Source organism: Rhipicephalus sanguineus, chromosome 11 (assembly GCF_013339695.2).
Source record: "Rhipicephalus sanguineus isolate Rsan-2018 chromosome 11, BIME_Rsan_1.4, whole genome shotgun sequence".
Taxonomy (NCBI): domain Eukaryota; kingdom Metazoa; phylum Arthropoda; class Arachnida; order Ixodida; family Ixodidae; genus Rhipicephalus; species Rhipicephalus sanguineus.
The window spans coordinates 81,980,884-82,008,108 of NC_051186.1; the positions used below are offsets into that span (position 1 = coordinate 81,980,884).

Sequence of the window (27,225 nt, forward strand, 5' to 3'; positions counted from 1 at the left end):
ACAAGCATGCATGTGCATAATTATCACTGCAAGTAAAACAATACAGGTAGACATCAGACATGAAAACACTTCATGATACTCATGAAAAACAACATATCATACAAACACTTCAAGAACAGTATACATATACAGCATTAAATTGTGAACTTTCAAATTTTCAACGCAAACCGGAAAAAAAGAACGTGTATGCGGTGTACATAAAGAAAAGATTAGTGAGATATATTTTATTGATAAGTTATCGTGGAACTGTAACAGGAAGTTTTACAAATTGTTTAAAGTGGGGTGCACGAAAATCTACGTGATTCTCAGACAATGTTTAATAGCCGGGGTACTCGATACTCTAGGTCCTGACGCTCATAGTTAGTTCGCATGAGTGGCGGCATTCTCATTTGGTGGCGTAATTTATATCGAGGGGAAGAAATGGGTAGGTTGAATTGTCGTGGCTGAATTTTCAACCAAGCACAGGCACAAGAAAGGTGAATAAAGGACAATACCTCGTTGGAACTATTGGTCAAGCACTTTCAGTGCAACGACGACTTTTCAAATTGGTTTGTTATTAGAGACATTGGGAGCAATTGAAATGTGTTGGGGCTAAGCTGTCAGGAGGCAAACTACACTGACAACATGCAGTTAGTCTAAATATCTTTACAATGGCTTAGTTCTGTTATGAGTTACTTCTGCAGTAAATGTCTTCGGTATTAGGTTACCAACTACCTACATTATTGCCTGTATTTGTGAACTCTACATGTTGGTCCAGGGGATATCTGTAGTCAATTGAACTAACCAACTAGTAAAACAGTTAACATGCTCACTAATATTCAGTATCTAGCCAACTGTTACTAAACAAAGGCCCGTAATAAATTCAACCGAAGCTAAACCAACCATCCGAGTGTCAAGTCAATCTTGCTGTCTGATGGACAGTAGCTAGCTAACTATGAACTGGAAGTGTAATAAGATCCAAATATAATAAACTAATCAATGAACTAGTCAGGTATAAACTTGCTAATAATAGCTCGTTAGCTAGTAGTGAATAGGCAGCCTACAAACCAATCGAATAGCTAATGTCTTTACTGAACACAAATGTAGATCATGAAAGCAAAAGGAAAGAGAAACATTGCATGCACGGTTTATGCAAGAGACACAAGCTAAACGCGTTTTCTTTTTCCGTTCACTTTTTTTCTTTTCTTTTTTTCCCATGCCAGGAATCAAATTTGCATTGAAAAAAGTTGACAGAGCCAGCAAAAAGTGAAACGTGTTTGCCCGTATAAAGTCGTTAGCGTTTCTTTTCTCCGCGTTCAGCGCAGCTCGTAGTCGAGTCTGAAGCAAACGAAAAAAGAAAAAGAAGTTTCGTGGCAAAGTGAAAGGGCACAGTTGGCTTTTTGATCCACTTCCAAGACCACAGCTGGTACAGAGACGCGTCTGAAAGGACGCGTCGGCTGCCAGGCTTCTCGCTTCCGTGCAGCTGTCCATCACTCTAGGTGCTGCCCAGAATTTTGCTTTTCCGTAGCTTTGAATCTCCTCCTTTCTCCCCCCTTCATCGTGTGCCGTGTTCGCGCGTTGTTCTGTGCAGCGCTGGCACTAGCTTGCGCGTTTCAAGCTACGCTTTAGCTGTTCCCTTTCATTATGCATTTGCTTTTTGTAACGAGCAGTTCTCACTGTTTTTAATGAAGACTATGAGAAAAATTACGGCAGCTTCACCCTAGTGGTACCGAGCCTGAAGGAAGGGCGTAGCTGGTTGGCCTTTGTTGTTTCTCTTTATTTATTTCTATCTTTCTTCTTTCTCTTTCTCTCTGTTTCTTGTATCTCTTTTTTGTATCTGTTGCTTTCCATTTCTTTCTCTTTCTCTCCCTTTTTTTGTTTGTCTTTATTTCTCTCTTTCTCTTTCTGCCTTGCCCTGTTTTTTCTATCTTTCTTTCCTGTCTGTTTCTTTCTATCTCTTTCTGTCTTTCCATCATTTTATGTCTTCATTCTCTTCATTTCTCTCTATTTTTCCCTATCTCTTTCTCTCTATCGCTTTCTTTCTCTCTCTCTGTTTTTCTATCTTTCTATCTTTTTTTTTTTGCTCACCGCCCTCACTTTGCAGCCATTTGTTGGGCTAACTGTTGCCTTCTTCATTTTTAGTGGACTGGGGGTGAGTAGTGGGATTTGCCCAATTTCTCTGGCGCATAACCGTTCATAGACGATAGTTTTCTGGTGACCATGGACGTTTTAACGGCCGGCTATAGCAGCTTCGCTGTTTAAAAAAAAAAAAGAAAGAAAAGCCTCACCCGCCTCTCCCATTAGGTGAGCTTTCATTTTTGCTGGTAATTAAGCAAATTAAAACAATTATTCCTCTTCAACTTGAGCTTATAACGAATATATTGCTTAGAGCAAATACTGGCTACAGTGAAGGCATTTTCACATTAGACTGAACATCGCCACGACAAGATTCAACTGTACTTGCATGTTTTATATGCGAGAGCATATGCATTACACTTTCCTCACCTGACCTTGTGTATCCACTCAAGTGCTACCAGCACTAGTTAGCGCTGGTAAAGTTTGGCTAATGCTGACTAGTTCTGGCTAATGCCGGTTCAGTGACGGTTTATGTTGACTCTTGCCGACCAGTGTTGGCCTAGTGTTGTTAAACTAGCGCTAATTAATGTTGGACAGTGCCAGCTTGATACTCGTAAATATCGGCAAGTGTAGCCGTACGTTGGCTGAACGGCGACAAGTGCTTTGCCAACTAATGTAGGCTATTTCCTGTTATACAATGTTTTCACTTGTTTGCAGTCTGATGGTACCCTCACACATAGACAACCACCCGAGTTATCCCTGCCATACATTTTTTTTTTTTCATGAATGCTATTAACTGTTTTCCCATTAGCATACTTGTTTGCTTGGGTTTGTTTTAGATATTTTTCTCTCGTTTCTTAGAAGGATTTTGGGCCATACTTGGAGAAATATGCTACGTCAACCATACTTGTAGATCTTCACTAGGTGTAGACAGAGCTGCATGAGGATTAAAAAAAAAATAGAATAAGTGTTGATTGAGCTCCTGTTTTAGGGAGGAATATTGTTTGCAACATATCTTCATATTAATGCGCTTTCATAAGATCAAGTGTATTCTCTGTGGACACTGTTTTTCAGGTAATGCTCCGTATTCACGGCAGAGTCATTTGATGCAATCCTGCTTCACCTGTTCTTTCAATATTAATGTTGTAACTGAATACAATCATGTGATTCCCTTAGTGGAAAAAAAATAGAAGTGTGATCAATGCATAGCTTTTGTAATAGCCAGTACATATTAACCCTGTTTTGTCATTTGCCTGAATGAAAAGGAAAAAAAAAACCTTCAGTGTAAGAACTGAGTGTCAGTGGATTAGTGTCTTCGCGTTTACACCCGCCTTTTGCTTGGGCTTCGTGCTAGCACGTGTGTTCTAACATTGTTTTTTCGACATGATTCATGGAGGCTCGTACGAGCATTGTTTGTGTGCCACCTGAAAGCAAGTTATTCCACAAAGTTCGACTCGCCGTTATCGCTATTGTGTGGGTTTTTGATGGATGTTAGTGCAGCCTACGCACAAGCAAAAGCTGCTGCTTCACTAAATTCGCGATCGCTTGATTGTGATTCAAGCAATTGCAATCGTGATTGCGTGCACGGAAGTGAGTTCACCACTGATGCTTCTTTTGTTTTGTAATGCTTTTATTGGTGCTGCTGGAAGTAATACACGTCTGAACAGCTGTGCCAGGTTGTTCACAGGTGGTAACACTGTAGCAGCTGCTGTACTGCTGTCGACCCTCGGAAGAGACTCGTCGGCAGAGAGGGGTGGTGTAGTCTTTTACAGCGGTGGCAATTGATCAAGGGGAAAACGACGGGTGGAGGTCTTTAACTAGCGCTGCTGCGTTGTACCTCGACGGAGTTTGACAGCATTTTCCTCAGGCACTGAGTCAGTGTAGCTTACCATTTCCAAAGGCTTTTCGCATTTGCGAAAACGTGAAAGGGCAAAGCAAGAAAATTTATGTGAAGTTTAACGCCAAGTATGTGCTTTTTACGTTGTAGTTTGTGAGGCTTTTTTTGATGTCGAAGCAACCGAGGACATCGTACACAGTAGGTGCAAACAAATAAAAGAGCATTTATTGTACCTCCTATGCACTATGCTTGTTGGCTGAATTACGTGACTATAGCATGCTGACGGTAATGCACTGCATAATCAAGGAAGTTTGACTCACCACGCCAGGATATTGAATAAGTAACGTTTTTGCCTGCCAGAAATAAAGCGGGTGATGTCTTACAAATGGACACCTCTGAAGCAATGGAAAAAAAGTTTACAGGAAGTCTCACGGAACCCCCTAGAGCACATGCAAAGTTGATCCGCACCCAGAGAAGAGAGAATAAATTCCGCTTGCACCCATGTAACCTCGCCATAAGGTGAAGCTACCACGAGAACACTCACGTCATATCGTGCCTGTTCCAACCTCGGTAAGACTGGCACATAAGGAGAAGCCGGATTGTAGATGATGTGATGTGACAGCCACGCGGGAAAGCCAACTTTAGGGGACCTGATACTGTCAAGCATCCCCGCAAGCTTAATATCGGCGCAATATATTTTCTGTTCTTTGGATGAAGAAGTATGAAGGAGACTGGGGTACTGTGTTTACAAGCGCTGTCACTTGTTTGCACTTAGCCTCCATTCACCACCATGAAATGTAGCCCACCTAGTTCAGCAAACACAGTCTGTGTGATGTGCCACAACAATGACCCTACGCTCGGCCAGTCTGATGTTGTTGCTTCTGTTTTTATTATTCCTCAAATTTCGATATGTACTTGCAGTTATTTTAATCACATTTCACAGTTGTTGGTACTTGTGCTGCTACTGAGAGCAGTTGAGCTATAACATGTGTCTGTTGTGGCTGTCCACCCTACACTGATGGCAACAGTGACTGTACACATCAAGCCTACTTCTCTTAGGTTTATCTTATTTGTAACAGGGGGTATCACGACAACCAGGGGGGTGTCACAGACACAGCGATCTGTAACGACAACCAGGGGGTGTCACGAACATAGCGCAGAGAAGACGAACAGCAAGGAGAAAGATTGAATGCCTTGCAGGAAAGATGAACATTAGTGGTCATGCAGTGTCTTTTGAAGAAGACGAATTTGGGTGGACGCGAGCCAGTTTCCGTATACGCTGTAAATCTAGGTTCTCTTTGAACCTTGCTACTGCAGAGAACCTGAAGGGTGAGCTGGAGACGTACATCGCGCACAACTTCCCACGTGGCCTGGTGCGCCTGCTGCGCAACAGCGAGCGCGAGGGCCTGATCCGCTCGCGGAGCTACGGCGCGGAACAGTCGCACGGCGACGTGGTCCTCTTCCTGGATGCCCACTGCGAGGTGGGCATCAACTGGCTGCCTCCGCTGCTGGCACCCATCCGGGCAAACAGGTGAGGAGGAGGAGGAAAGAGAGAAATCTCTTTATCGAAATACAGGGAATTGTGCCCTGCATGCTGCTCTGCAAAGGGAAAGGGGACTGAGAACATAAGGGCACCAGGTGAGAAGGGAACGCTTTTCCAACTTGGTGGTGTTGTGCAGTTGCCGCGCAGTAGAATAAACACGTGGGCTAGATGGCGACGGTTTGCCTTCTGTCAACATGTGTGCGAGATAAAAGGCAAAGGAAAGGAAGATAACACATTACCGCATTGTGACTAAAGTTAAAAATTGCTGCTTGTACCCTCATGAGCACTACTAGTAGAAGTACCGCAGGCTCGCCGAAGAAAACCGAATTCATTCATAATTCAGACGCGCAAAGCACAATTCACGAGTGCAGTGCTGTGAAGTTTGCAACGCCAAATTTGGACTGTGGTTGTTGAATTCAAGTAACATTCATGGGACAAGAAAATCTGCAATATCTCAGACCTTGTGATCTGTTCTCTTCATTTCCTTCGGGGGAGTTCGTTTTTTTGTTTAGAGCAATAGAAGCAGTGGTAAGGAGAAAAAAATTAAAAAAAAGTAGCACCAGCTTTTCAGTGAACATTCTTCACAATGTGTAAACAAAAGACCTCTAGCAACCCCAAAACATCAATTTTATTTTGTTCTTTTGCAAACCTTAGTTGAGGGCTTGTGTCATTTCAACTGGCAAACATTGTCTTACCATATCAGGTGCCAAATTTTATGTAAGGGGGAAGGGGCGGTGCTTTTTGCATATTGTGAAGACAGCCGGCATTAAAAGTCTGTGCTAATTACTTTTGTAATCATGTCTGGGATTATGCAACATTTACGTTACAGCTATTTTGCATTTTGTTTATCATTTAAAGTAAAAGCTCATTAATTCAAACTATGGTAAATCGAACTTACAGTTAATTCGCACTGATGCCCTGGTCTCAGCACAGCTCTGTGTATTTCTGTGGACAAAAACTCCCGATAATTCGAACGCATCGGTATCCACAACGGTTAATTCGAACTGTGAGCTTCATCGCTCCTAGCAGAAGTCGGCCAGGAGTGGTCACAATGTGTTGCAAAACTAAACCAAACCGAATTAGCTAGAGATGCAAAACAATGAAACAGCAGCATTTCTCCGCAGATCAGAATTCTGACACTGCACTGGAGCTCTTGGGCAAGCTGCAAAGGATGCTCTCATTGAGTTGATTGTGTTAACTCTGCCATGTAAATGAACATGTTTTGGAGCATAAATACAGTAGACTCTCAATAAACGAAACTCTCTTAAATGAAATTGCTGCTTAAATGGAACAACTGCCATTAACATGATTGGTTTTGTGCTTGAATTCTGCACCCCTTTTCATCTCTCAGTAAACGAAACTCCTGTTAAATGAAACATATTTTCCTTGTCCCTTCAGCTTTCGTTTAACAGGAGTATACTGTAACATCACATATTTCACATTAAGGCTCACTGCTCACATGAATGCATGTCTCTGCTTGTTTCTGCGGTATCACTGACTGATAAATTAATTCTGTTCACTGTCAGAGCTCAATCAACTTAATTTACGAAATCACCTGCCACAGACGTGTAGTAGCACCTGGTTTGCGATAACGAGTCCAGAGGTGGCTTGTTTGGGTTCTGCCCACGAAGTGTGGTGTGATGTCCGTTCATTCTAGCGCCCACCCACCAATTTGAACTCCACTTAATTGGAACACTTTTATAGTCCCCTTCAAGTTCAAATTAATGAGCTTTTACTCTATTGATTAAAGTGGACGTGTTAGTCCATTTGTTATCAAGAAGTGATGAACTAGGCCTGAGTGCACCGGAAAAATCTATGTGATGCGCTGGCGTCCTGGCAGGATGGTGTGGAAACCTCAAGGCAGTGTTGCCAACCGTATTCCATTCTTGTGTCTTTTCCGGCTTACCAAGCGTGTTATTGCCACAAGAACAGGGTCTTTAGTGCAGTAAAACGGTAATGTACTATCACAGATGAAATCGTTTTTCATCTTTATTAGTGCTTCAACATCTTCTGGTATTACCACTGCAGGCGTGCCATGACCGTGCCGGTCATCGACGGTATCGACAAGGACACGTTTGAGTACCGGCCTGTGTACCACGGCCGCCAGCACTTCCGTGGCATCTTCGAGTGGGGTATGCTGTACAAGGAGATCGAGATCCCCGACGAGGAAATCAAGAGGCGCAAGTATCACAGCGAGCCCTACAAGTGAGTCACTGTTTCAAAAGAATTACTTTGAGGTGATGAGGTGATGCTGAAGCGTAATTTATTTGTTGTTTACATAAGAATGCTGCCAATCCCATCAGAGACACTTCCAGAACAGGAAAGGCGCATGAAAAAATGGTTGCACAGAGCAATACGTTCCTGTTAGAAAAATACGTCAGGAAATTAGCTTGGGTTACAGCATCAGCATCCAAGAGAGTGTCATAGAAAAAACAAAGAAGAAAAAATATGCATTCGTAGCAATGACACAGGCTCATCTCTTAGTAAGTTTGATGGTTCTGGGAGGGCACTGAGGATAGTTGTGAAGTGAGAAATTCATTCTCACTCATAGTAGCAAACCTGCTTAACGATGATTTGTTAGTGGGTTTCAGTATTTAATTTCCGGAGGAAAAATCACCACCCCAGCACTTCATACAGATGGTCAACCAGCAAAGCTGAAACGTGTGGCTCCGGTGTTTGTTGCCGGGTTAGTAGCGACAGTTCATTAAGGTATCTGTCAATTATTAGTTGTGTGTGTACCCTCCATTTTTAGTGCACTACTGGTGAGTAGTGGGATTTGACCAATTTCTGCAATAACATCCATCGCTGTCACCGGAGTATGCTGTCTCCGTGGTTGTGCGTAACACTTTCATGTGTGCACGTAACATTTTGACATTTGCAGGTCGCCTACGCACGCCGGTGGTCTCTTTGCCATCGACCGCAAGTACTTTCTCGAACTTGGTGGCTATGATCCTGGCTTGCTAGTCTGGGGCGGCGAGAACTTCGAGCTGTCTTTCAAGGTACACGGTTTTCTTTAAATCTGCTATGGGGCCTAGTTGGTATCACTTCGTGACTGTTTGCCAGTCCCTGGCGGTGCGACCAGTCATGATGGTGAAAAGAGGCTCTCTAGCCTTCGTAGTGTTGCCTGCTACTGTATGTTCTCGTGTATATCCTGGCCCTGCATATACGCACATCGCCAACTAACAACTCGTGAAAAATTAAAAAACAAACAAACAAACAAAAAACATATAGTGTGTTCGAATTTTAGTCGTGCAGAACAGTTTTAAAGGTTGATGGGAATGACCCCACTAACAATGCTCAAATATTGCAAAAAGCTTTATTTTCGCTTGGTTTCACTCACCAATGTCACTCCCCCAATCTCACCTGCCGTCAGTTTCAGCGGTCACTTTCACCTTCCTTGCATTACTGTGATGCGCTGCCGTGAAGCCACCTTGCAGACCGAAATTCGCTTATAACTTGCACCTTGACTTTAGCGGACTATAGGAAAGTTTGCTGACTGCAGTCAGTTAGTGTTATCTTTTATACCCCTGTCACACGGGGCAACTTAAGTGCACTTTGAGCGAGTGCACTTCGCCGCTAATGTCGTTCACACGCCATCACACGGGAACGCTTAGTGACACTCGCTGCAAAGTGCACTTGCCGGCGAGTGCGTTCGCCGAACTGACTTCGCTGCGACGGAGCGTCCAGCCTCGGTAGCAGTGGCTCGAGAATAAATAAGGTACAATCAAAAGCCGAGTTCATAGCATTTTCTAAACTATCGTTTTCGTTATTAGCAACATTCTTATGCATTAAAACATACCTTACCACAAAAAACTGCTCTGCTATTCTCGCTGTCAGGCAGTTGTCTCGCTGTCAGGCATGCCCAGCATGTGCCGTGCAATGGCCGAAGCCGCCGCGTTTCTACGTAAAGTTTATTTTAAGGGCTGCTTGTAACTGTAACACATTATTAGTTAAGAAGCATTGCCTGAAATAACAAATATCTGTTGTGCAACTTGTGGTGTCGTCGTCAAGCACCACCGCGGGTTCGAGCACTGGGAGCTTCATGCAGGCTGCCGCGCCCTCGTTCGTCCTGCGCTGTGTACTGTTCGAACTGCTGCGCGCGAGAACTCGGCCCATCACCGCGAAGGGACGGCGAGCCGTCGCGCGCAGCGAGGGAGACCCTAGGCGACGCTCTCCAAATCAGTGATTTATTACGGGGGATTTTAATACAAGAGAACAATAATTCGTTACAACCAATCGCACGTAACATAATTACACAGCTAGGACACCAATTAGCTAATACAAGTTACCAAATGTGGCCGCGAATGGCACACCTATAAACAAGCAAACAAAGAACCAGGTTTGGGGAGCCGACCTACTTTTCGGCCAGAACTCCCGCGATCGCGCACCCCGGAGCAGAAGGAAACAGAACAGACATAGCAACACTTAAAAGGAACATACGGTGCACGACCGCGAGGCGCTGCCTCGGGACTTCGAGACCGCGGAGGGTGGCGCGCGCCTGCTGAGGCCGGAGCCCCGACAAAACGACGTAACCGCCGGCCAGCGGCGAAGAACAAAGAACAAAGGATCGCCGCCGGCCGGAGCGGCCAAAACAACGTACGCACCCTTCGAGGTCCCCAAGTGGTCTCTCCTGAACCTGGTCGCGCGCCCGCCGCTTCTAGGCGAGCGCGAGCCAGGTCCAAATCCCGCCAAAATTGGGCCAATCGGCCACCGTGTTTAACCTTCGAGGGCGGGGTGGCAGCAAAGTGACGGCAATTTATGACCAGCTGCCACCCGTCCGGTCGAGAGGAGAGGGACACGAGAACTCTCCAAGGGAAGATGGCGTCGAGCCACTGGCGCGGACGCCTGAATTCCCACAAACTTAAGCACCCATTGCCATTACCATCATCTTTGGCAGCGCGCCGCCAAAGTGGCATTCTGGGGCATAAGTGCACTCGCTGTGTTTCTTCCTGGTCCTTCGTCCTTTTTTGCGCTGTTAGTAACAATACTAAATTTGCCAGTGTGACAGGGGTATTAATAGCATTAGCATTGAAAGGTACACTTTGGCAAAAAGTGAACTAGTTTGCTGGATAATACCAGTGCTGTTGGCTAACGTCAGCTTTCAAGATAATTTAAGGTAATTAGTAGGGGTGTGCGAATATTCGAAATTTCGAATATTTTTCGAATAGTGTTTGCTATTCGATTTGATTCGCACTGGAATTTTACTATTCGAACTTCCCAAAAACAAATACAGTCAACGTCCGATTGAAAGTGACCCCTTGAGTATTTTAGTATGCTTCACCTCATTACACTCTTGTATTGCGGCAAAGCTGCCTTTCAAGTTCCGTTACGGTCGAACTTTGCCAAGAGACAGTCAACGTTTGATTGGAAGTGGTCCCTAGATTTTCAGTATGCTTCACCTCATCACACCCCCGTACTGCGGCAAAGCTGCCTTTCAAACTCCGCTACAGTCACAAATGTATTAACTCAAGAAAACGCTGGTTCCAACATAGACATGAAAGATACGGCAGAGGTGGGGGCTCAATTAATGCTGTTTTGGACCTGAAATTTGGGCAGGAAGTTCGAAAAATCAGACGCCGAAGCCTTTTAGCATCCAAAATTTCAGATGTTCTTATATATTGACGTCTACGAGGCAGATTTGGAACTCCGGACTTGAAGGGAGCACACCCTTGTCCGCCACCTCAGTTGGGCTTCCACAGAAGTTGAAAAAGGAAGAGAGGCTGAGGAAACGGCATCTTTGCCCATCACATGTAAAGTGTTGTCGGCAACACTTTGGTTGCACCAAATCATGTACATAAATAGAATTCAGCCTCTACATTGCCTCATTCTTCATAAGACAACTATGACACACCACCCCGCCAGCGCTTCATCAACCTAGCAAAAAAAAAAAACACTTTCATGTTGCTGTCTTATAAGAATATGCTTAGGAATCCTCTCTAACTTTTTTTTTCTGCAATTTCGCTTCGAAGTATTAGAAAAATATTCTAGAAATATTAGCAAAATATTCGATTCGATTCGCACTCACACTTCAATATTTGAATTCGCTTCGCACCCAAGATTTTGCTATTCGCGCAGCTCTAGTAATTAGAGGTAATGCTAACACATTTGGAATGGCGTGCCTGTCCTCTGTGCAGATTTGGCAGTGTGGAGGCATGATCTACTGGGTGCCGTGCTCGCGGGTCGGCCATGTCTACCGGGGCTTCATGCCCTACAGCTTTGGAAAGCTGGCCCAGAAACGCAAGGGACCACTCATCACAGTGGTACGTTTCAATGGAGTAGAACGTTTTCCATCTTTCTTTTTGTCTGCCACACAACCACACCACCATGGTGGCATAGTGGCCATGGTGTTTTGCTGTTCAGCACGAGGTCACAGGTTCGATTCCCTGCCACATTTCAGTGGGCTCGAAAAGCAAGATGGCTCGTGCTTTGATAATAGGTGCAAGCTGCGACAATGTCAGATTGTTGAAATAACGTTCAGAGCCCTCCCCTACAGCTTTGAGAAATAAAAATCAAGACTGGCTGGTTTACCGAAGGGGCTATTTCAGTGAAATGGAGGGGCTGCCACTGTAAAATGTAGTTTCCAGTGGTTATTGATGCAAAATGGAGTGGCTACTGCTATGACATCGAAGGTTTACCGCTAGAAAAAAAATGGGGGCGGGGGGAGTAACTATCACTGTGAAATATCTGTAAAAGGGTGTGGCTGTTAACATAAGAGTCAAGGGATGTAGATTAAAGATGGAGTGTCACTAGTACGGAAGTGCCCTTACTGTGAAATGAGTGCTGGCTATCACTGAGGTTAATAGGCTACCACTGTAAAATGCAGTGGTTGTAACTGGAAATCGAAAGGCGCACGACTCTAAACTGGCTATTGCCGTGGAATAAGACGTTGCTCTGAAAGAAAGTAGCTATTATATATACGTTGCTCTGAAAGAAAGTAGCTATTACTGTAAAAGGGGGCAGGTGTCACTGTAAGATTGAAAAGCTATCACTGTAGACCTGTAAAGCTACGGGCCTGTCACTCCAAACATGTCACTGAGCTCCAACATCTTTTTGAAAACCCTTCCTAACTCTGTCCACGCTTCCTTGCATCGTGCTCGCAGAACTACAAGCGGGTGGTGGAGGTGTGGATGGACGAGTACAAGGAGTACTTCTACACCCGAGAGCCCCTGGCCACTTACTACGATGCCGGGGACCTGAAGCAGCAGTTGGCCCTCCGGGAGAAGCTCAAGTGCAAGAGCTTCCGCTGGTTCATGAAGAACGTTGCGTACGACGTGCTCAAGAACTTCCCCCTGCTGCCCAGGAACCTCTACTGGGGAGAGGCATGTGCTGATTTTTTTTTTTCTTAGTGTCTAATGCATGATACACGCTAGACACAAGTGCAAAAAAGACAAGACTCGTGCACAGGTGCTACTTTCGGTGGCTGTCTGTTTGGGAAAAAAAAAACCTCGTATCGACAAGGCTGAAACCTGGCGCTATCTATGTTCAGTCAAAACTGGTCTGTGGAAGGGATCCCCGGCTAAAAGCTAAAGTACCTAGCTCTACGTGCGCTGGGGCCCTTAGATAATTTCAGTCTTCGATTCAGTGATAACGAAGACATGTAACAGCAGTAAACATTAAAGGGAATTATCAAATGGCAGATGCAAGCTCAATAACTTAGTATATTGATAATGCATGTGCCGAGGTCCTAGAAATCAAGCAAACATAATCGCACCGCTTTCAGTGACTTGGTCTTCCTTCTGCGTACAATTCTGGAATGCTAAACGTGGCGTTGCACTTGCAACTGCCAAATATTATCCTAACTTTTAACCTTGGTGTTATAAATTGTTATTTGTTTGTAAGAGCGCGGTAACATAAAGTTCTATTCCATTACACAGCTGAACCTAAGCTTTCTATTGAATGGGCTGTGTATTAAGACCTGAGCTTAGAATTCATTAACTTGGCACCATAGCAAGTGGCAAGTCAGTGGTTGTGACATGGTGCTTTGCGATCCCTTAAATTCAGGCAGAACACATGGTTACACACTGGGACTGTCTCCCGAATTTGTGTGCGAGGCCGTGAACCTCGATGAAGCCCTCGAACTGCATTCCTCTCGCTAAATATTGTCTCAGCGAAAACTGGTGTAATATTTGTCCTGCGAGTATTGTTGCAAATTATGTCTGCACTCTTCTCCTTTCTCATCGTAGTGGTAGCTTCATTCCCACGTGAGGGCCATATTGGCGTGAGTATTGTGAAATAAAAAAGGAAGGGTGGAGGGGGAGGGCACCCAAGCTGATAGAAGTCCTTCAGGAGGGGCAGGGGTCTCATTCCCCTGAAAGAACCAGCCGTCTAGACTTATTGTAGTCATCGGCAATAAGGTGTGCAAACACGGACGCACACTTTTCATATGTCCAAGCTTGCATGCCTTAGTTTCTTCTATGAAGTATCCCCGTCAACTGTCTGGGCTTTTCATCGTTCTAGCTGTGAATTTGACTGTGGTGCTCCAGGGAGAAGAAGTGGAGAGACAGGTTAAAATTTCATGGGTGGGCGGAGGTAGCTGACTTCCCGCCCCGTCTTACTCCTGGCAACATGCTCATTTGAATTGTTGCTCACATTGTGTTCGTAATCCACAGCTTGTATTGCCATCTCTTCACAATACGAGATTGTCTCGTGGCCTCACCTGTCAATTACGAATGCAGATCAGGCACGACGCAACCGACCAGTGTCTCGATGCCATGGGTGCTCATCCGCCGTCGACGGCCGCGTTGACTGCCTGTCACGGGACCGGCGGAAATCAGGTGCGTTTCCCTTTACACATTTTTTGCTCCTCTTACTTCAGTGGGGATGCCGACTTTTATTCATTTCCTTACAAATGTAACGCACAGCTTGCGCTACCTTACTTGCCTGCATTGCTTGCTGCTTCCTAGACCTGCGTCGTGACTGTCCGCTTCCATAGCAAATGACACTTACATTCCCACACTCCTTATGTGTGCTGAATGTGAGGCGAGTTGGCTCTAATTTTTAGCTGTCTCCTTTTTGTTGTCATTATTGAAATTCCTTTGCAACATAAATGATTATACTGATAAGTTATATTGTTAATGTGGAAAGCTATGCTAGAGCACCCAGCAGCAGTACTAGTAAAGAATGATTTCCTGTGAAGGTGAGCTGGCTGATGAGATTCAGGGAAATTGTATCTACACAATCGAAGTTCGCTGTATAAGGTGGTCACATCCGACACGAAAATATTTCCGTTATGTTCTAAGCTCATACAGTCGAAGCTACTTATAACAACATTTGCATGCTATGAAAATTTCATTGTTATGGCAGATAACTGCTGTAATCAGGTTCCACATAAAACACAAAAAAGAAAGAGAGGGAAGGGGGCGGAGCTGCTGTAATTATAATGGTGGAGTGGCAAGCATCTGCCCTCCTCTTGGTTGCGAATTGTGTCGGTTCGTTTAACTACAAAAGTGGCCCTCGCTTAGTATGTGATGCAGACACCAAGGCTTTGCCTGTTATATAGTTATTTTAACCGTAGTGGCCAACCAGCATGTTTCTTTTGCACGCAATAAGCTGTCGGGCTTTGTTCTGTTGCGACACGGGAAAATGAACATGTCAGTTCTTAAAATGCTACCCTGCAACTGAGTGCAAAGAATTGAGAGGAAATGAGGGGCAGTGTGTTATTTTTGTCACAAATGGCCGTCATATCAACCCAACAGACAGAATACATCCGAGAAAGATTGCAGCAGATCAGACGCACCCGGCTGGAATCGGTATAGAAAAGGTTGGGGAAGACAGTGTTTCTGTCACTGCCTCTACATCCTCATCAACCTCAACATCTTCATCCTGTTCCTGCCTAGGGAGGATGAGAACGTGAACGTCGTGACAATCCCAAGCTATGTTCTCAAACACCTCACACATGCTACACCATGCACATACAAATGCACGAGAATGCCGATAACAACAGCTGTGGCTTGTAGCTCGTATCAGGATCGTGTGATTGGCTCCTACTAGCAGCAAGTCCTAATCCACCGTGATCGTCGTTTTCTTTGCTGTTTTCTAGATTGCAATAAAAATGAGCTGGTAATTTTTTTAAGCTGTCACCAGCTTCTGTGGTTGTTGCTACTAACCGTGCAACTGCATGACGTTGCTACACCATAATGCCACGTCTATCAAGTGAATCCAATTGATAATTAGACCAAGGAAAGCATACCGGACATTAATTGTTGTCTTTAGTTGTAGTGCAGTAACTATGACGTAAATAAAAATGAATTAAAGTGGAGAAAACATCCTTTCCGTCGGTGGGATCCATATCCACAGTTTTCGAATTACGCATCTGATGCTCTACCACCTGAGCTGCGATGGAAGGCCCTGGCTAACACACCTAGGGATTACACGTACAGAAGTGCCCAATGGGGTGGACGGGGAAGCGCATTCCATCGTAGCTCAATTGGTAGACCATCGGATCCGTAATTCGAAGGTTGTGGGTTCAGATCCCACTGATGGAAAGGGTGCTTTCTGTCCATTTAATTCATTTCAATTTATGCCATAATTACTACGTTACAGTTACATACAACAAATGGATGGATGAAAAGTTCTCTATTGTGAAATGGGGAGCTGCAGGTCCTTAGTGGGGATAGGCAGGGCATTGCCAGACTACCAGAATCATTGACGGTATCTTAGGGTTTCCAGTCATTTAAGTAGCAGTCGTTTGTACTGAGGAGGTGTGCGGTCAGTCCCGTGATTTGTCGGTCCCCCCAAATCACCCTGATCAGGCCGCTGCGAGTTCCATAGCGTGCAAATAATAGCTGCGTGTTCGGATCTGTAAGCAGCTCTTCACAATAATTCGTGCATTGCAAGGCCTGTATGTCCATTCGCCCTATATCGAATGCCGAACATTGCCATAACAAGTGTTGAAGGTCTGTGCAGCAGTTAAGAACAACAAATAATGTCCCCTATGGTTTCCTTGGCTCAATTGTCTGTTGTATTGATTTTGGTGTGTCTAAGAAAGAAACTAGCCCCTCGAAAAATTTCCCTTCCTTTGGTCACATCTATGCAACGCAGCTTGTTGAAAGCAGCGCCCACTACTCGCATGGTGAGTATCTGCTCGCATAGTCAGTCGCTGCTTACACAGCTCTTCGTGCTGAGCTGCATGCGCTTAGGTGTGGCCCCCTCCCAAGGCGGTGAAGGTTCCCAGAGCCGAGCATTTTCTTCGCTGTCTTTGGAACTGATTGCACGGTCCCATGTCACGTCGTCCCACCACGCTAGCGGGTCTTGCGACGACGCTCGCAGGTGTTCCGGCTCAACGCGGAGGGTCAGCTGGGCCTGGGTGAGCGGTGCATGGATGCCAGTTCGCACAGCATGGACGTGGTGTACTGCTCGCTCGGAACAGTGGACGGGCCCTGGGAATACAGCGTGGTGAGTAGACTGTCTGGGAATCTTAATTCACTCGTCGGTCGTCTTTGGTGTCACGTTATCATCGCAAGCAAAGAGCCTTGTCCAGTCGAACTCTGTTAATATGATTCACGGGACTGAAAAAAAAAAAAACCAGTAGTAGCCAGGAAACCTACAACTTGAACATGTGGTTAGGATCTGGAAAAAGTGCTGCTAAGTAATAAACATGCCAGGCCTGCATGGAACATGCAGCACAGTCACAGCAAAAGCTGGAGGAGCAACCTTTATAGAGCCCGTTGTAAACTCTCTTGGGGTGACTGCTGCAAGTACAGTTTCAAGGTACCCACTATGCCATAAATCATAATTATGTGAAGGGGTTAGGATCTGGAAAAAGTGCTGCTAAGTAATAAACATGCCAGGACTGCATGGAACATGCAGCACAGTCACAGCAAAAGCTGGAGGAGCAACCTTTGTAGAGCCCGTTGTAAACTCTCTTGGGGTGACTGCTGCAAGTACAGTTTCAAGGTACCCACTATGCCATAAATCATAATTATGTGTATTGGAAGGATCTGGAAAAAGTGCTGCTAAGTAATAAACACGCCAGGCCTGCATGGCACATGCAGCACAGTCACAGCAAAAGCTGGACGAGCAACCTTTATAGAGCCCGTTGTAAACTCTCTTGGGGTGACTGCTGCAAGTACAGTTTCAAGGTACCCACTATACCATAAATGATAATTATGTGTATTGGAAGGATCTGGAAAAAGTGCTGCTAAGTAATAAACATGCCAGGCCTGCATGGAACATGCAGCACAGTCACAACAAAAGCTGGAGGAGCAACCTTTATAGAGCCCTTTGTAAACTCTCTTGGGGTGACTGCTGCAAGTACAGTTTCAAGGTACCCACTATGCCATAAATCATAATTATGTGTATTGGAAGGATCTGGAAAAAGTGCTGCTAAGTAATAAACACGCCAGGCCTGCATGGAACATGCAGCACAGTCACAGCAAAAGCTGGAGGAGCAACCTTTATAGAGTCCCGTTGTAAACTCTCTTGGGGTGACTGCTGCAAGTACAGTTTCAAGGTACCCACTATGCCATAAATCATAATTATGTGAAGGGGTTAGGATCTGGAAAAAGTGCTGCTAAGTAATAAACATGCCAGGCCTGCATGGAACACGCAGCACAGTCATAGCAAAAGTTGGAGGAGCAACCTTTATAGATCCCGTTGTAAACTCTCTTTGGGTGACTGCTGCAAGTACAGTTTCAACGTACCCACTATGCCATAAATCATAATTATGTGTATTGGAAGGATCTGGAAAAAGTGCTGCTAAGTAATAAACATACCAGGCCTGCATGGAACATGCAGCACAGTCACAGCAAAAGCTGGAGGAGCAACCTTTATAGAGCCCGTTGTAAACTCTCTTGGGGTGACTGCTGCAAGTACAGTTTCAAGGTACCCACTATGCCATAAATCATAATTATGTGTATTGGAAGGATCTGGAAAAAGTGCTAAGTAATAAACACGCCAGGCCTGCATGGAACATGCAGCATAGTCACAGCGAAAGCTGGAGGAGCAACCTTTATAGAGTCCGTTGTAAACTCTCTTGGGGTGACTGCTGCAAGTACAGTTTCAAGGTACCCACTATGCCATAAATCATAATTATGTGTATTGGAAGGATCTGGAAAAAGTGCTGCTAAGTAATAAACATACCAGGCCTGCATGGAACATGCAGCACAGTCACAGCAAAAGCTGGAGGAGCAACCTTTATAGAGCCCGTTGTAAACTCTCTTGGGGTGACTGCTGCAAGTACAGTTTCAAGGTACCCACTATGCCATAAATCATAATTATGTGTATTGGAAGGATCTGGAAAAAGTGCTGCTAAGTAATAAACACGCCAGGCCTGCATGGAACATGCAGCACAGTCACAGCAAAAGCTGGAGGAGCAACCTTTATAGAGCCCGTTGTAAACTCTCTTGGGGTGACTGCTGCAAGTACAGTTCAAGGTACCCACTATGCCATAAATCATAATTATGTGAAGGGGTTAGGATCTGGAAAAAGTGCTGCTAAGTAATAAACATGCCAGGCCTGCATGGAACATGCAGCACAGTCACAGCAAAAGCTGGAGGAGCAACCTTTATAGAGCCCGTTGTAAACTCTCTTGGGGTGACTGCTGCAAGTACAGTTTCAAGGTACCCACTATGCCATAAATCATAATTATGTGTATTGGGAGGATCTGGAAAAAGTGCTGCTAAGTAATAAACACGCCAGGCCTGCATGGAACATGCAGCACAGTCACAGCAAAAGCTGGAGGAGCAACCTTTATAGAGCCCGTTGTAAACTCTCTTGGGGTGACTGCTGCAAGTACAGTTTCAAGGTACCCACTATGCCATAAATCATAATTATGTGTATTGGAAGGATCTGGAAAAAGTGCTGCTAAGTAATAAACACGCCAGGCCTGCATGGAACATGCAGCATAGTCACAGCGAAAGCCGGAGGAGCAACCTTTATAGAGTCCGTTGTAAACTCTCTTGGGGTGACTGCTGCAAGTACAGTTTCAAGGTACCCACTATGCCATAAATCATAATTATGTGAAGGGGTTAGGAATCTGGAAAAAGTGCTGCTAAGTAATAAACATGCCAGGCCTGCATGGAACACGCAGCACAGTCACAACGAAAGCTGGAGGAGCGACCAATTCACATTGTATGATGCCTGATTCTTATTTTACTGTTCTACCATGATAATGCGAATCCTTGTCCGACACGACACCTGTGTAAGGTCTTTTTGCGAAGGAGTTTCAAGCACCGGTGTGGCTCCGTGGTAGAATACTTGACTGCCACACAGAAGGTCTGGGTTCAGATCCCTTTTGATCCTGGATATTTTTTTTTTCATTGTGTGCACTACTAATAGTTATGGACGCCGGTGGCAACGCACAACTATGCCACCAAAATCGGCTGTTTTTGTGATCTCATAACAGCTTTCGTTGTAAAACAGACACTTTACACACAGCTCTACCTTGGACGAATTCATTCATCAGTGTATGGCTTGAAGAAGCCCTTGATCAAAGTCCCACGTTTCTTTTGTGCCTCTGTCAGAACCATATCATCTTTGAGCATTTGGATGGCTTTGTGGCAGTTAACATCGCCAAACTCATTGACATACCTCCTCAGCATCCAGCGTAGTGACAGTTTGCAACGTATCAGGCAGGAACATAGCGAAAATGACGTCAAGAAACACCAGACTTCCATCAAGGATTTCTTTAAGCCTTGAATTGATCAATAAATTCTTACGAGTGCGCGATGTGTGCAGCGCACCTGTTTTACTATTTAGCAGCACTTTTTCGCAATTTCAACCACACGTTTGCATTATATGTACATCTTCCCGCTACAAACTCTTTTTCCCCCGCTCCCATGAAGAACATATTAGAGGGGTTCTACCATATGTAGTTTTTTTATGTATAATAAAATTCTGCACTTAATTTGCGTCATTTGTGCTCACGCTTGCAGGACACCAAGCACCTATACCACAAAACGCACAAGAAGTGCCTCACCTACAACAAGCGCAACTACAAGGTGCACCTCGAAAAGTGCGACGACGGTGACCTGAGCCAGCACTGGACGTTCCGTGAGATTCAGGACTCGTAGTGGCGTTAGAGGTGACGACACAGCCTCTCCTCCATGAACCCATTTGTTGCCTTCACATGCGGTGTGCGGAGACGACTCGTTAGTTACTTCTTTTATTTTTTCACTTCTCATGGTCAGAAGACACCTCTCTTTTTTTTCATTCCACCTAGACTTCAAGGTTTCAAGGATGACGTTCAGTGTGTGGCATTGTCACAATGTGGGCAACGCGGTGTGTACTACAAGTTCTGCTGAGCAACCGGCGAAGCTCTCCTGACTCGTTCGACCGCATTTGACTAAAGCGACTTCGCCCCTTCAATTCCTCGTTCTTTTTGGGGTCTGCGGGCCCTTGCAATTGCCATCGACGTCTCTCCTGTGGGCCCCCTCCCCCTTTTTCCGTTTTGTCGTCCAGCATCTGGACTTGCAAACACTTCCAGTTCTGTTCCGGTGTGCTGTGCGTGAATGTGTGCTTGTGTGTTGGCGCATGATGTATGCGACGTTGACTCATGGAAGAAAATGATTGTGAACTCATTCCAGGATGAAGGTGTACTGCTACAGGTGCTAAGCAAGACGACGCAAAAGAGTGATCGCAGGCCGATGTTATTACTTCATTTTTTCAAGATGAGCCCTAGCTGTGCTGCCCAGTTTGATTGGTATATCCTTCTTTTCTTTCATTTCTTAAGTTTGAATAATTATTTTCCAGTTTACTCTTGTTAGTGTCCTTGCCCTACATTTGCAGTGTCCTCGACCCATCTTTGCCTGTGAATGACGTAACTTTGCAGTGATCTTCAGTCTTCTGTGAGTGCAGTAAAAGACACGGCGTTTGGTGGCTCGGCTGAATAGACAGTTATGGTAGACTTCTTTCATTCCCGTTTTTTCCATTTTGTTTTTTGTTTCTGTAGTCTTTTATTCATCAGCTGCAACTAGCTCCTCTCGTGTTCTTTCGTTCTTTTTTCTATGCCTCTTTATCTGTCCAACACAATTCACTGACAATACCTTTTCCTTGTGGTGTGTCCAACTCTCCGACACAAATTATTTTCTGCGAGAGTTGTGTCAAACGAGTGATTTCACACTTGCAGATAGTTGAAGTTACATTCAGAGCCTTCCAGTACAGTGTATGTCATAGCGCCACTGTTTTCTTTGATAGAGAGAGAGAGAGATGTACACAGCTTTGACAAACGTGTACATCTTTGTACAAACAAATTTAAACTCGTATACAGACAAATTTAAAAAAACGATTGCATTGTTGTCTTGAAACATTTTTTGATCCCAGAAATTCTCAGTTCAAACTGGAGAAACCTCTATGCTTTTTTCAGATACCGGCCAAAAGAAAAAGCACTGGCACCTACCTCATTTAACTCTAACCTGACATTCCTTTTAGGCCCTGTATTGCAGTATTCTTTTATCAGAGGCTAAAGTTGTAAATGTGTTCGTTTTTCAATCAGTATCCCAGCTCAGTTATACTGCCCGGCTCGGCTTCGCTTTAAGCTGCCTTGCTTCAAAGAAAGCTTTTTCACGGAAAGTGATAGAAGCTGCAAGAAACTTATTTTTATATCATGACTCTCCGCGTTATCAATAATTTCTGTTCCTAGTTATTTCCTGCTCACCATCTTTAAAACAAAGCTTTTCAGCGCTATTTAGATGGGCTTTGTTGTTCCACTTCTGCTCAAATAAGCAATATTGTTTTGACAGTAACATTTAACTTTTAATTGTCGCGAAGTCGAGCAAAATTATACAAATATCCTTTAGCTGTGCGAAGCCACTGTTGGCTCACAATTGCCAACATTGGCACATAGAGCCAACATAGACACAACCTCAGATTGGCCAACATTGGCACAACATCAGATAGGGCAATGTTGGCACACCGCTCGTCCCAGTTGAAGCATTGCCTTGATTGTACGTACTTCCACCAACGAAATTTTCGCAAACCTCTCACCTGCTTCAAGTGTCCTTATATATTATTTCACCAAACATTCCCAAAGCCATCTATTAAACCATTTTGCTTTTGCTGTTTTTTTCCCAGTAGAACACTGTATGTTATTGGTGCTCAAAGTGGCACTAAGGGTAAACAGTGAGTCAAGTCAAAAGTGATGCAGTAATATCAAATTCCGTTTGAGGTATTACATGTACTGTGAACAAACGGAATTTTGGCCAGTAAAGAAAAAAGACATAGATGGTAGGACTGGATATCCAGCTGCTTGTGCAATGATCTGGTACCATGTGCCCTCATTTAACATCTTATAAATAATAATTTTAGTCAACAACAATATGCAAATGATGTTAGATTTCAGCACAGAATAGATACATTTTTGCTAATTTTGTTGAATTTGTTGACAAGAATTCACTGACGTGTCTTTATGCCTCTTTTTTTTTTTTATGTGTAAGCATGGCGCGCTCTGTGCATAGGCTGCTCACTCAGAGCAGGCATTTGGGATCTTTAGATATTGTGTACCCAAATGGCTTTCGATATGTCAGTAGTGAGTTTTAGTGCTGCACATGTTATGCCCGCAACTTTGTTGCATATGCAAGGACACGACGTTTCGCATAGAGCGTGTACGCAGTAGTTATGCTCGTGAGCACTATGGGAAACATGCCGTTCTTACGTAAGTACCCAATGCAATTACAGATGCAATGTATGCAGTACTAACTAGAACTTGCTACTGTTATGGCATGATGCGGAGCAAACTCTATAAAGTCATGTAGCAGTACAGCAAGGTACGGTGATACAATATTGTTGCCTAATATTAGTGCTTACCTGGATTTTATGACAGGAGCTCACATATGCTGTCAGTAAAGCTTGACCAGCATATTGCACAAACTTTTGTGTTGCTCCCAGAACCAGTCAATGCCACAAGCTGTATTTCATCACAAAGCAGGTGTCAGCAAATGTCAAGAAGGGTAGCCCAACAGTCTTGATTGATACAATGTTTGCCTCTGGTGTCTCTTTGTAACACGTAGTTTGAACGTTGGAACGCCGCATGCTCAAAGCTAACAGATCTTCATTGCGTGCACTCGCTGCTGTATTTCTGCGTAAGTTCAGTGTGATAAGAGTTTACACTTATGTATGGAAATCAAGTTCCGTGTGTCAGTACTATTTTTCTTTGGAAAACGTTTGTGTCACCTCATTTCTGTGTATTTTTCGTTTAAATGAGAACAAGTGGAGCACACAGTCCTCACGTGTCTTCTTCGTGTCAAGCGAGAAGTGATATCGTTTATTTTTGCCTCGTTTGATTTGTGGGAATGAGTGACGACGGAAAGAAAACTTCAATTTGCTCATTTACTTGCTGACAGTGCACTTTTTTTTACGTGTTGAGTAAATGCTGGAGTTTGGAAGTGTAGTGCCCAAGTACCACTTTGGTCTCCGAGGCGACGTATGCGTGTGTATGCTTGCATGGGAGATGATATTATTTTTCTTTCTGTACTTGTTTTTTTTTCCACTGTTGTGACATCTCTGGGTCCATTCTGCAACAGTTGTCATGTGCCTTGGAATATGTGTTGCAAATGTGGAAAAGAGAAAGTTATGTAAATGTTTCAGTCATGGCTGCATTTTGTGGTAGCAAATCTGCCTGAAGAATGTAGGCATAGTTGCTTTAAGCAGTTAGAGATGGAACATTTGGGGGCCAATGGAGCTACTGTGTGTTTAAAAAAATCTACAGTGCTCTCTCCTGTGCTTTAGACTTTTTATAGAGAGTTTAGAAGCATGAGCTTTAGGACACCATGGCTCAGGAGCTCTGTGACGTTATGGTTCACGAGACTCGTGATGCTGCATTTCTGTGTCGAACCACGTAATGTGTTGGTTGGCATTGAGCAACGACAGTCTTTGCAGTTAAGAAACCGCTATGCTGTCACGTGAGCAGTTCTTGATCCTTGTTAAGTCGATCTGTACTGAAAGTTTCAGCATGAATGGAAGCACGAATGAGTTGGGAGTAGAGCAGGCTTGAAAGCAAAATATAGCAGTGCGCAATCTGCATTGACTCAAGCACGCTCAGAAGACGTCTTCACGCGACAGCGGGCTTGCCGCTTTGGCACAAGTGGCTGTGTCACTGTCCTGACAAGTGCAAGGTCATGGGTTCGACACCTTGTCGCAGCGACTGTATTCCAGTGGAGGGGATATGCAAGGACACATGTGTGCTTAGATTTAGGTGCACGTTAAAGAACGATGTGTGGTCAAAATTAATCCAAAGTGCTTTCGTCTCTCGTAGCTTACGACTTGCACAGGGATGTTTAAGCACACTAATACCCCTGTCACATGCACACTTTAAAAAGAAGCATTCAAACCGAATGAAACTGAAATCTGTGAGCACCACTAACTCTCTTTCCCTAGCATGTGCATACGAGTCAATAGGACTCTTGTATATCAGTGCTGTTTAGTTTGAGTTGTCTTTGAAAGTGCACATGTGGCGGGAGTACACAACAAGTCATCGTAACTGGATTCTTTATCTGGACACTCAAATGTTGAGGAGCTTCTGGTATATATCCGATTTAATTAAAAGATACTGAGTGTTTTTCTGAAACAGCGTCCGCCATACCACCACAAGAGAAATGCCATGCTGTTGAAGTTCTGTAGTCACACTTTTAATGATGATGTGAGTGAATGTTGAATGCAGTGTTGATAAAGGCCCAAATGTGACGTAAATGAAATATTGTATAGTAGTGGAGGAAGTCATTCAGGCATTCTGTAGGGTGTAGACTGTTCATTGAATGTCATCTCAACCTGTCTGTGATCTCTACGCTTCCTTCTGGATCACCCGGAGTGTTTCGACTGCGTGCTGACTTTTTTTGATGGATGAGAACAATATGCCTCGATATGGTTCCGTTAAGATAAAGTTAACGTGAGTGACCAAGAAATGGTACGGTTGTTCTTCATCACCAGTAAGGCATTCACATTTTTTTCTTGCATTTGTAAGTCTCTGTTTTTGAGACTTCAAAGCTCCCACAATTTCAGTGAGAAAGCGGCAAAATTAGTGCACTGCTCTGCATTGCTTTTGTACGTAAACAAATTTCGCTATTTTAGTGCAAGGTATAGAATGTGTGTATAAGGGATTATTTTGTGTGTCTGAAAGTTGCTGTGTGTACGCTGTCTGAAGATGCCAGTAAACAGTTCTAACAAAAGGCTAGGAATGTTGCTTGAGTTGTTAAAAATGGTGGTTGCACGTGTGGTGAAAAGTTATACAAGCTGAATGGTAGTCCCAGTTAATGTGATAACTGATCATGCGGTTGCCATTGATAACACTTGTGTTATCTTCTACACTGTACTCAAAAAACTATAGCGTAATGGTTTGCAGTTACAGCAGTGCATTTTCTACTTTATCGTTATCACTATGCAAGTTCAGTGCAACACTGCGTGCATTTTTCTTAATCATTATTGCAGGATTACTACTGTAACTCTGGAAAGCGAAAATAATCTTGGAATTTCACTTGCTTATGTGAACACCTGGTACAAGTGTTGACATAAGCAGGTACGTGTGCGTAAAATATTGTGTGCCGTGATGCATGTACCTCACGTTTTTCTTTTAATACGTATGATGCAAGGCTTTGAAAACAAAGGTCATTTCAAGGAAAAACATTCCATCACCATAGTGTCGTTGTGCAATACACGGAACTCTTCGGTTTAAATGTTACAAGACAATTTTTACATGCTATGCTTGTGCAATAAAATGCAATGATGGCTGTGTCTTACGGTATGGCATGTCTCATTCATTTTTCAATTGCATATCATACACGCTTGGTGTTCCTAAGTCGAAGATGTGTGTTTTTCAATTTTAATTTGAGTGATTTAGCAGAGTGTAACGTTGGGCGAGTTGGTGCATAGCTTAACGAAATGTTTGTGGCGCAACTGAAACCAAGGAATGAAAACGAGAAAAGACAGCATATCCTGTCTTCTCTCGTTTTTCTTTCTTGTTCTCAGTTGCGCCACAAATATTTTGTTAATTTGAGTGAGTTTACCACAAGCAGTCATGGGGTGTTCCAGGTCAGGCTTTGAACACCTTTAATGTCGGCCTAATGTTCACATCTGAATGTTAGCGTATGTTAATTGGAAAAAGTTTAGTGCACATTGGGTCAGAGGATAGTGAAAACTCGCCTCACCATTTAGATATCGGGTCAAGCCTGGTATACTGACACTTAAGTTGACATGACTCTTCCCAACCAGTCGTAGGATGTGTCAGGTCAAGTCGATGATACTCAAGCATTTGTCAATGTTGGTTGAAGTGATGCACAATCAGTTGCAGGATACGTCAGGGCAAGCTCAGATTACTGAAAATGTTCGTCACTGTGGGTTGTACAGTCAGTCATGGGGCTGTGCGAAACCCACTCTGACGTTTTGGCATTGTGCGTCAAGTCCACAACATTCCAGAGCATTTGCCAAATATTGGCTGATTAGACATTGCACAGTCACTAGCAGTCACTAGCAGCTCTTTCGCGGATTGCAGCGAGTGAACACTAACGAAGTTCAGAACCGTCACTGCTGACCTACTTACCCTAATTCAGGCGGCACGGCTAAAAAAAAAAAAAAAGGACGTCATTTATCTCGTCGCGTTGAGTCCGTCTGCAATGTGCGCCTCTCGCGTCGTCTGCTATATCGCTGCGCTCAATCGTCCCATCTAAACTTCCTCCGCCCTTTAATCCCGCCGTCATCGGGGAGCAAAGCGCGATCCATCTTTTTACGGGCATTAAGGGCGACCCCGTTGCTAAGATTAGCGCAAGCAGGGCACACACACACACACGCTGTTTCCTCGGCGAGACCGCTGATCCTCGCTCGAGCGATGCCGTAACCGTATACACCAATTTCACAAGGAGGCTGC

At 44.2% G+C, this 27,225-nt stretch overlaps 1 protein-coding gene across 1 annotated transcript in view; it reads left to right on the top strand.

Moving 5' to 3' along the window:
- Positions 1-26,098, top strand: part of LOC119373879 (N-acetylgalactosaminyltransferase 7-like) — a 32,863-nt gene extending 6,765 nt beyond the window's left edge. The window contains 8 exon segments of the mRNA XM_049410821.1: positions 5,210-5,423; positions 7,464-7,640; positions 8,317-8,434; positions 11,570-11,695; positions 12,536-12,754; positions 14,111-14,209; positions 16,704-16,829; positions 20,309-26,098. Of these exon segments, the coding sequence (XP_049266778.1) occupies positions 5,210-5,423; positions 7,464-7,640; positions 8,317-8,434; positions 11,570-11,695; positions 12,536-12,754; positions 14,111-14,209; positions 16,704-16,829; positions 20,309-20,446 (1,217 nt within the window). The 3' untranslated portion in view covers positions 20,447-26,098.
- The last annotated feature ends 1,127 nt before the right edge of the window (positions 26,099-27,225 follow it).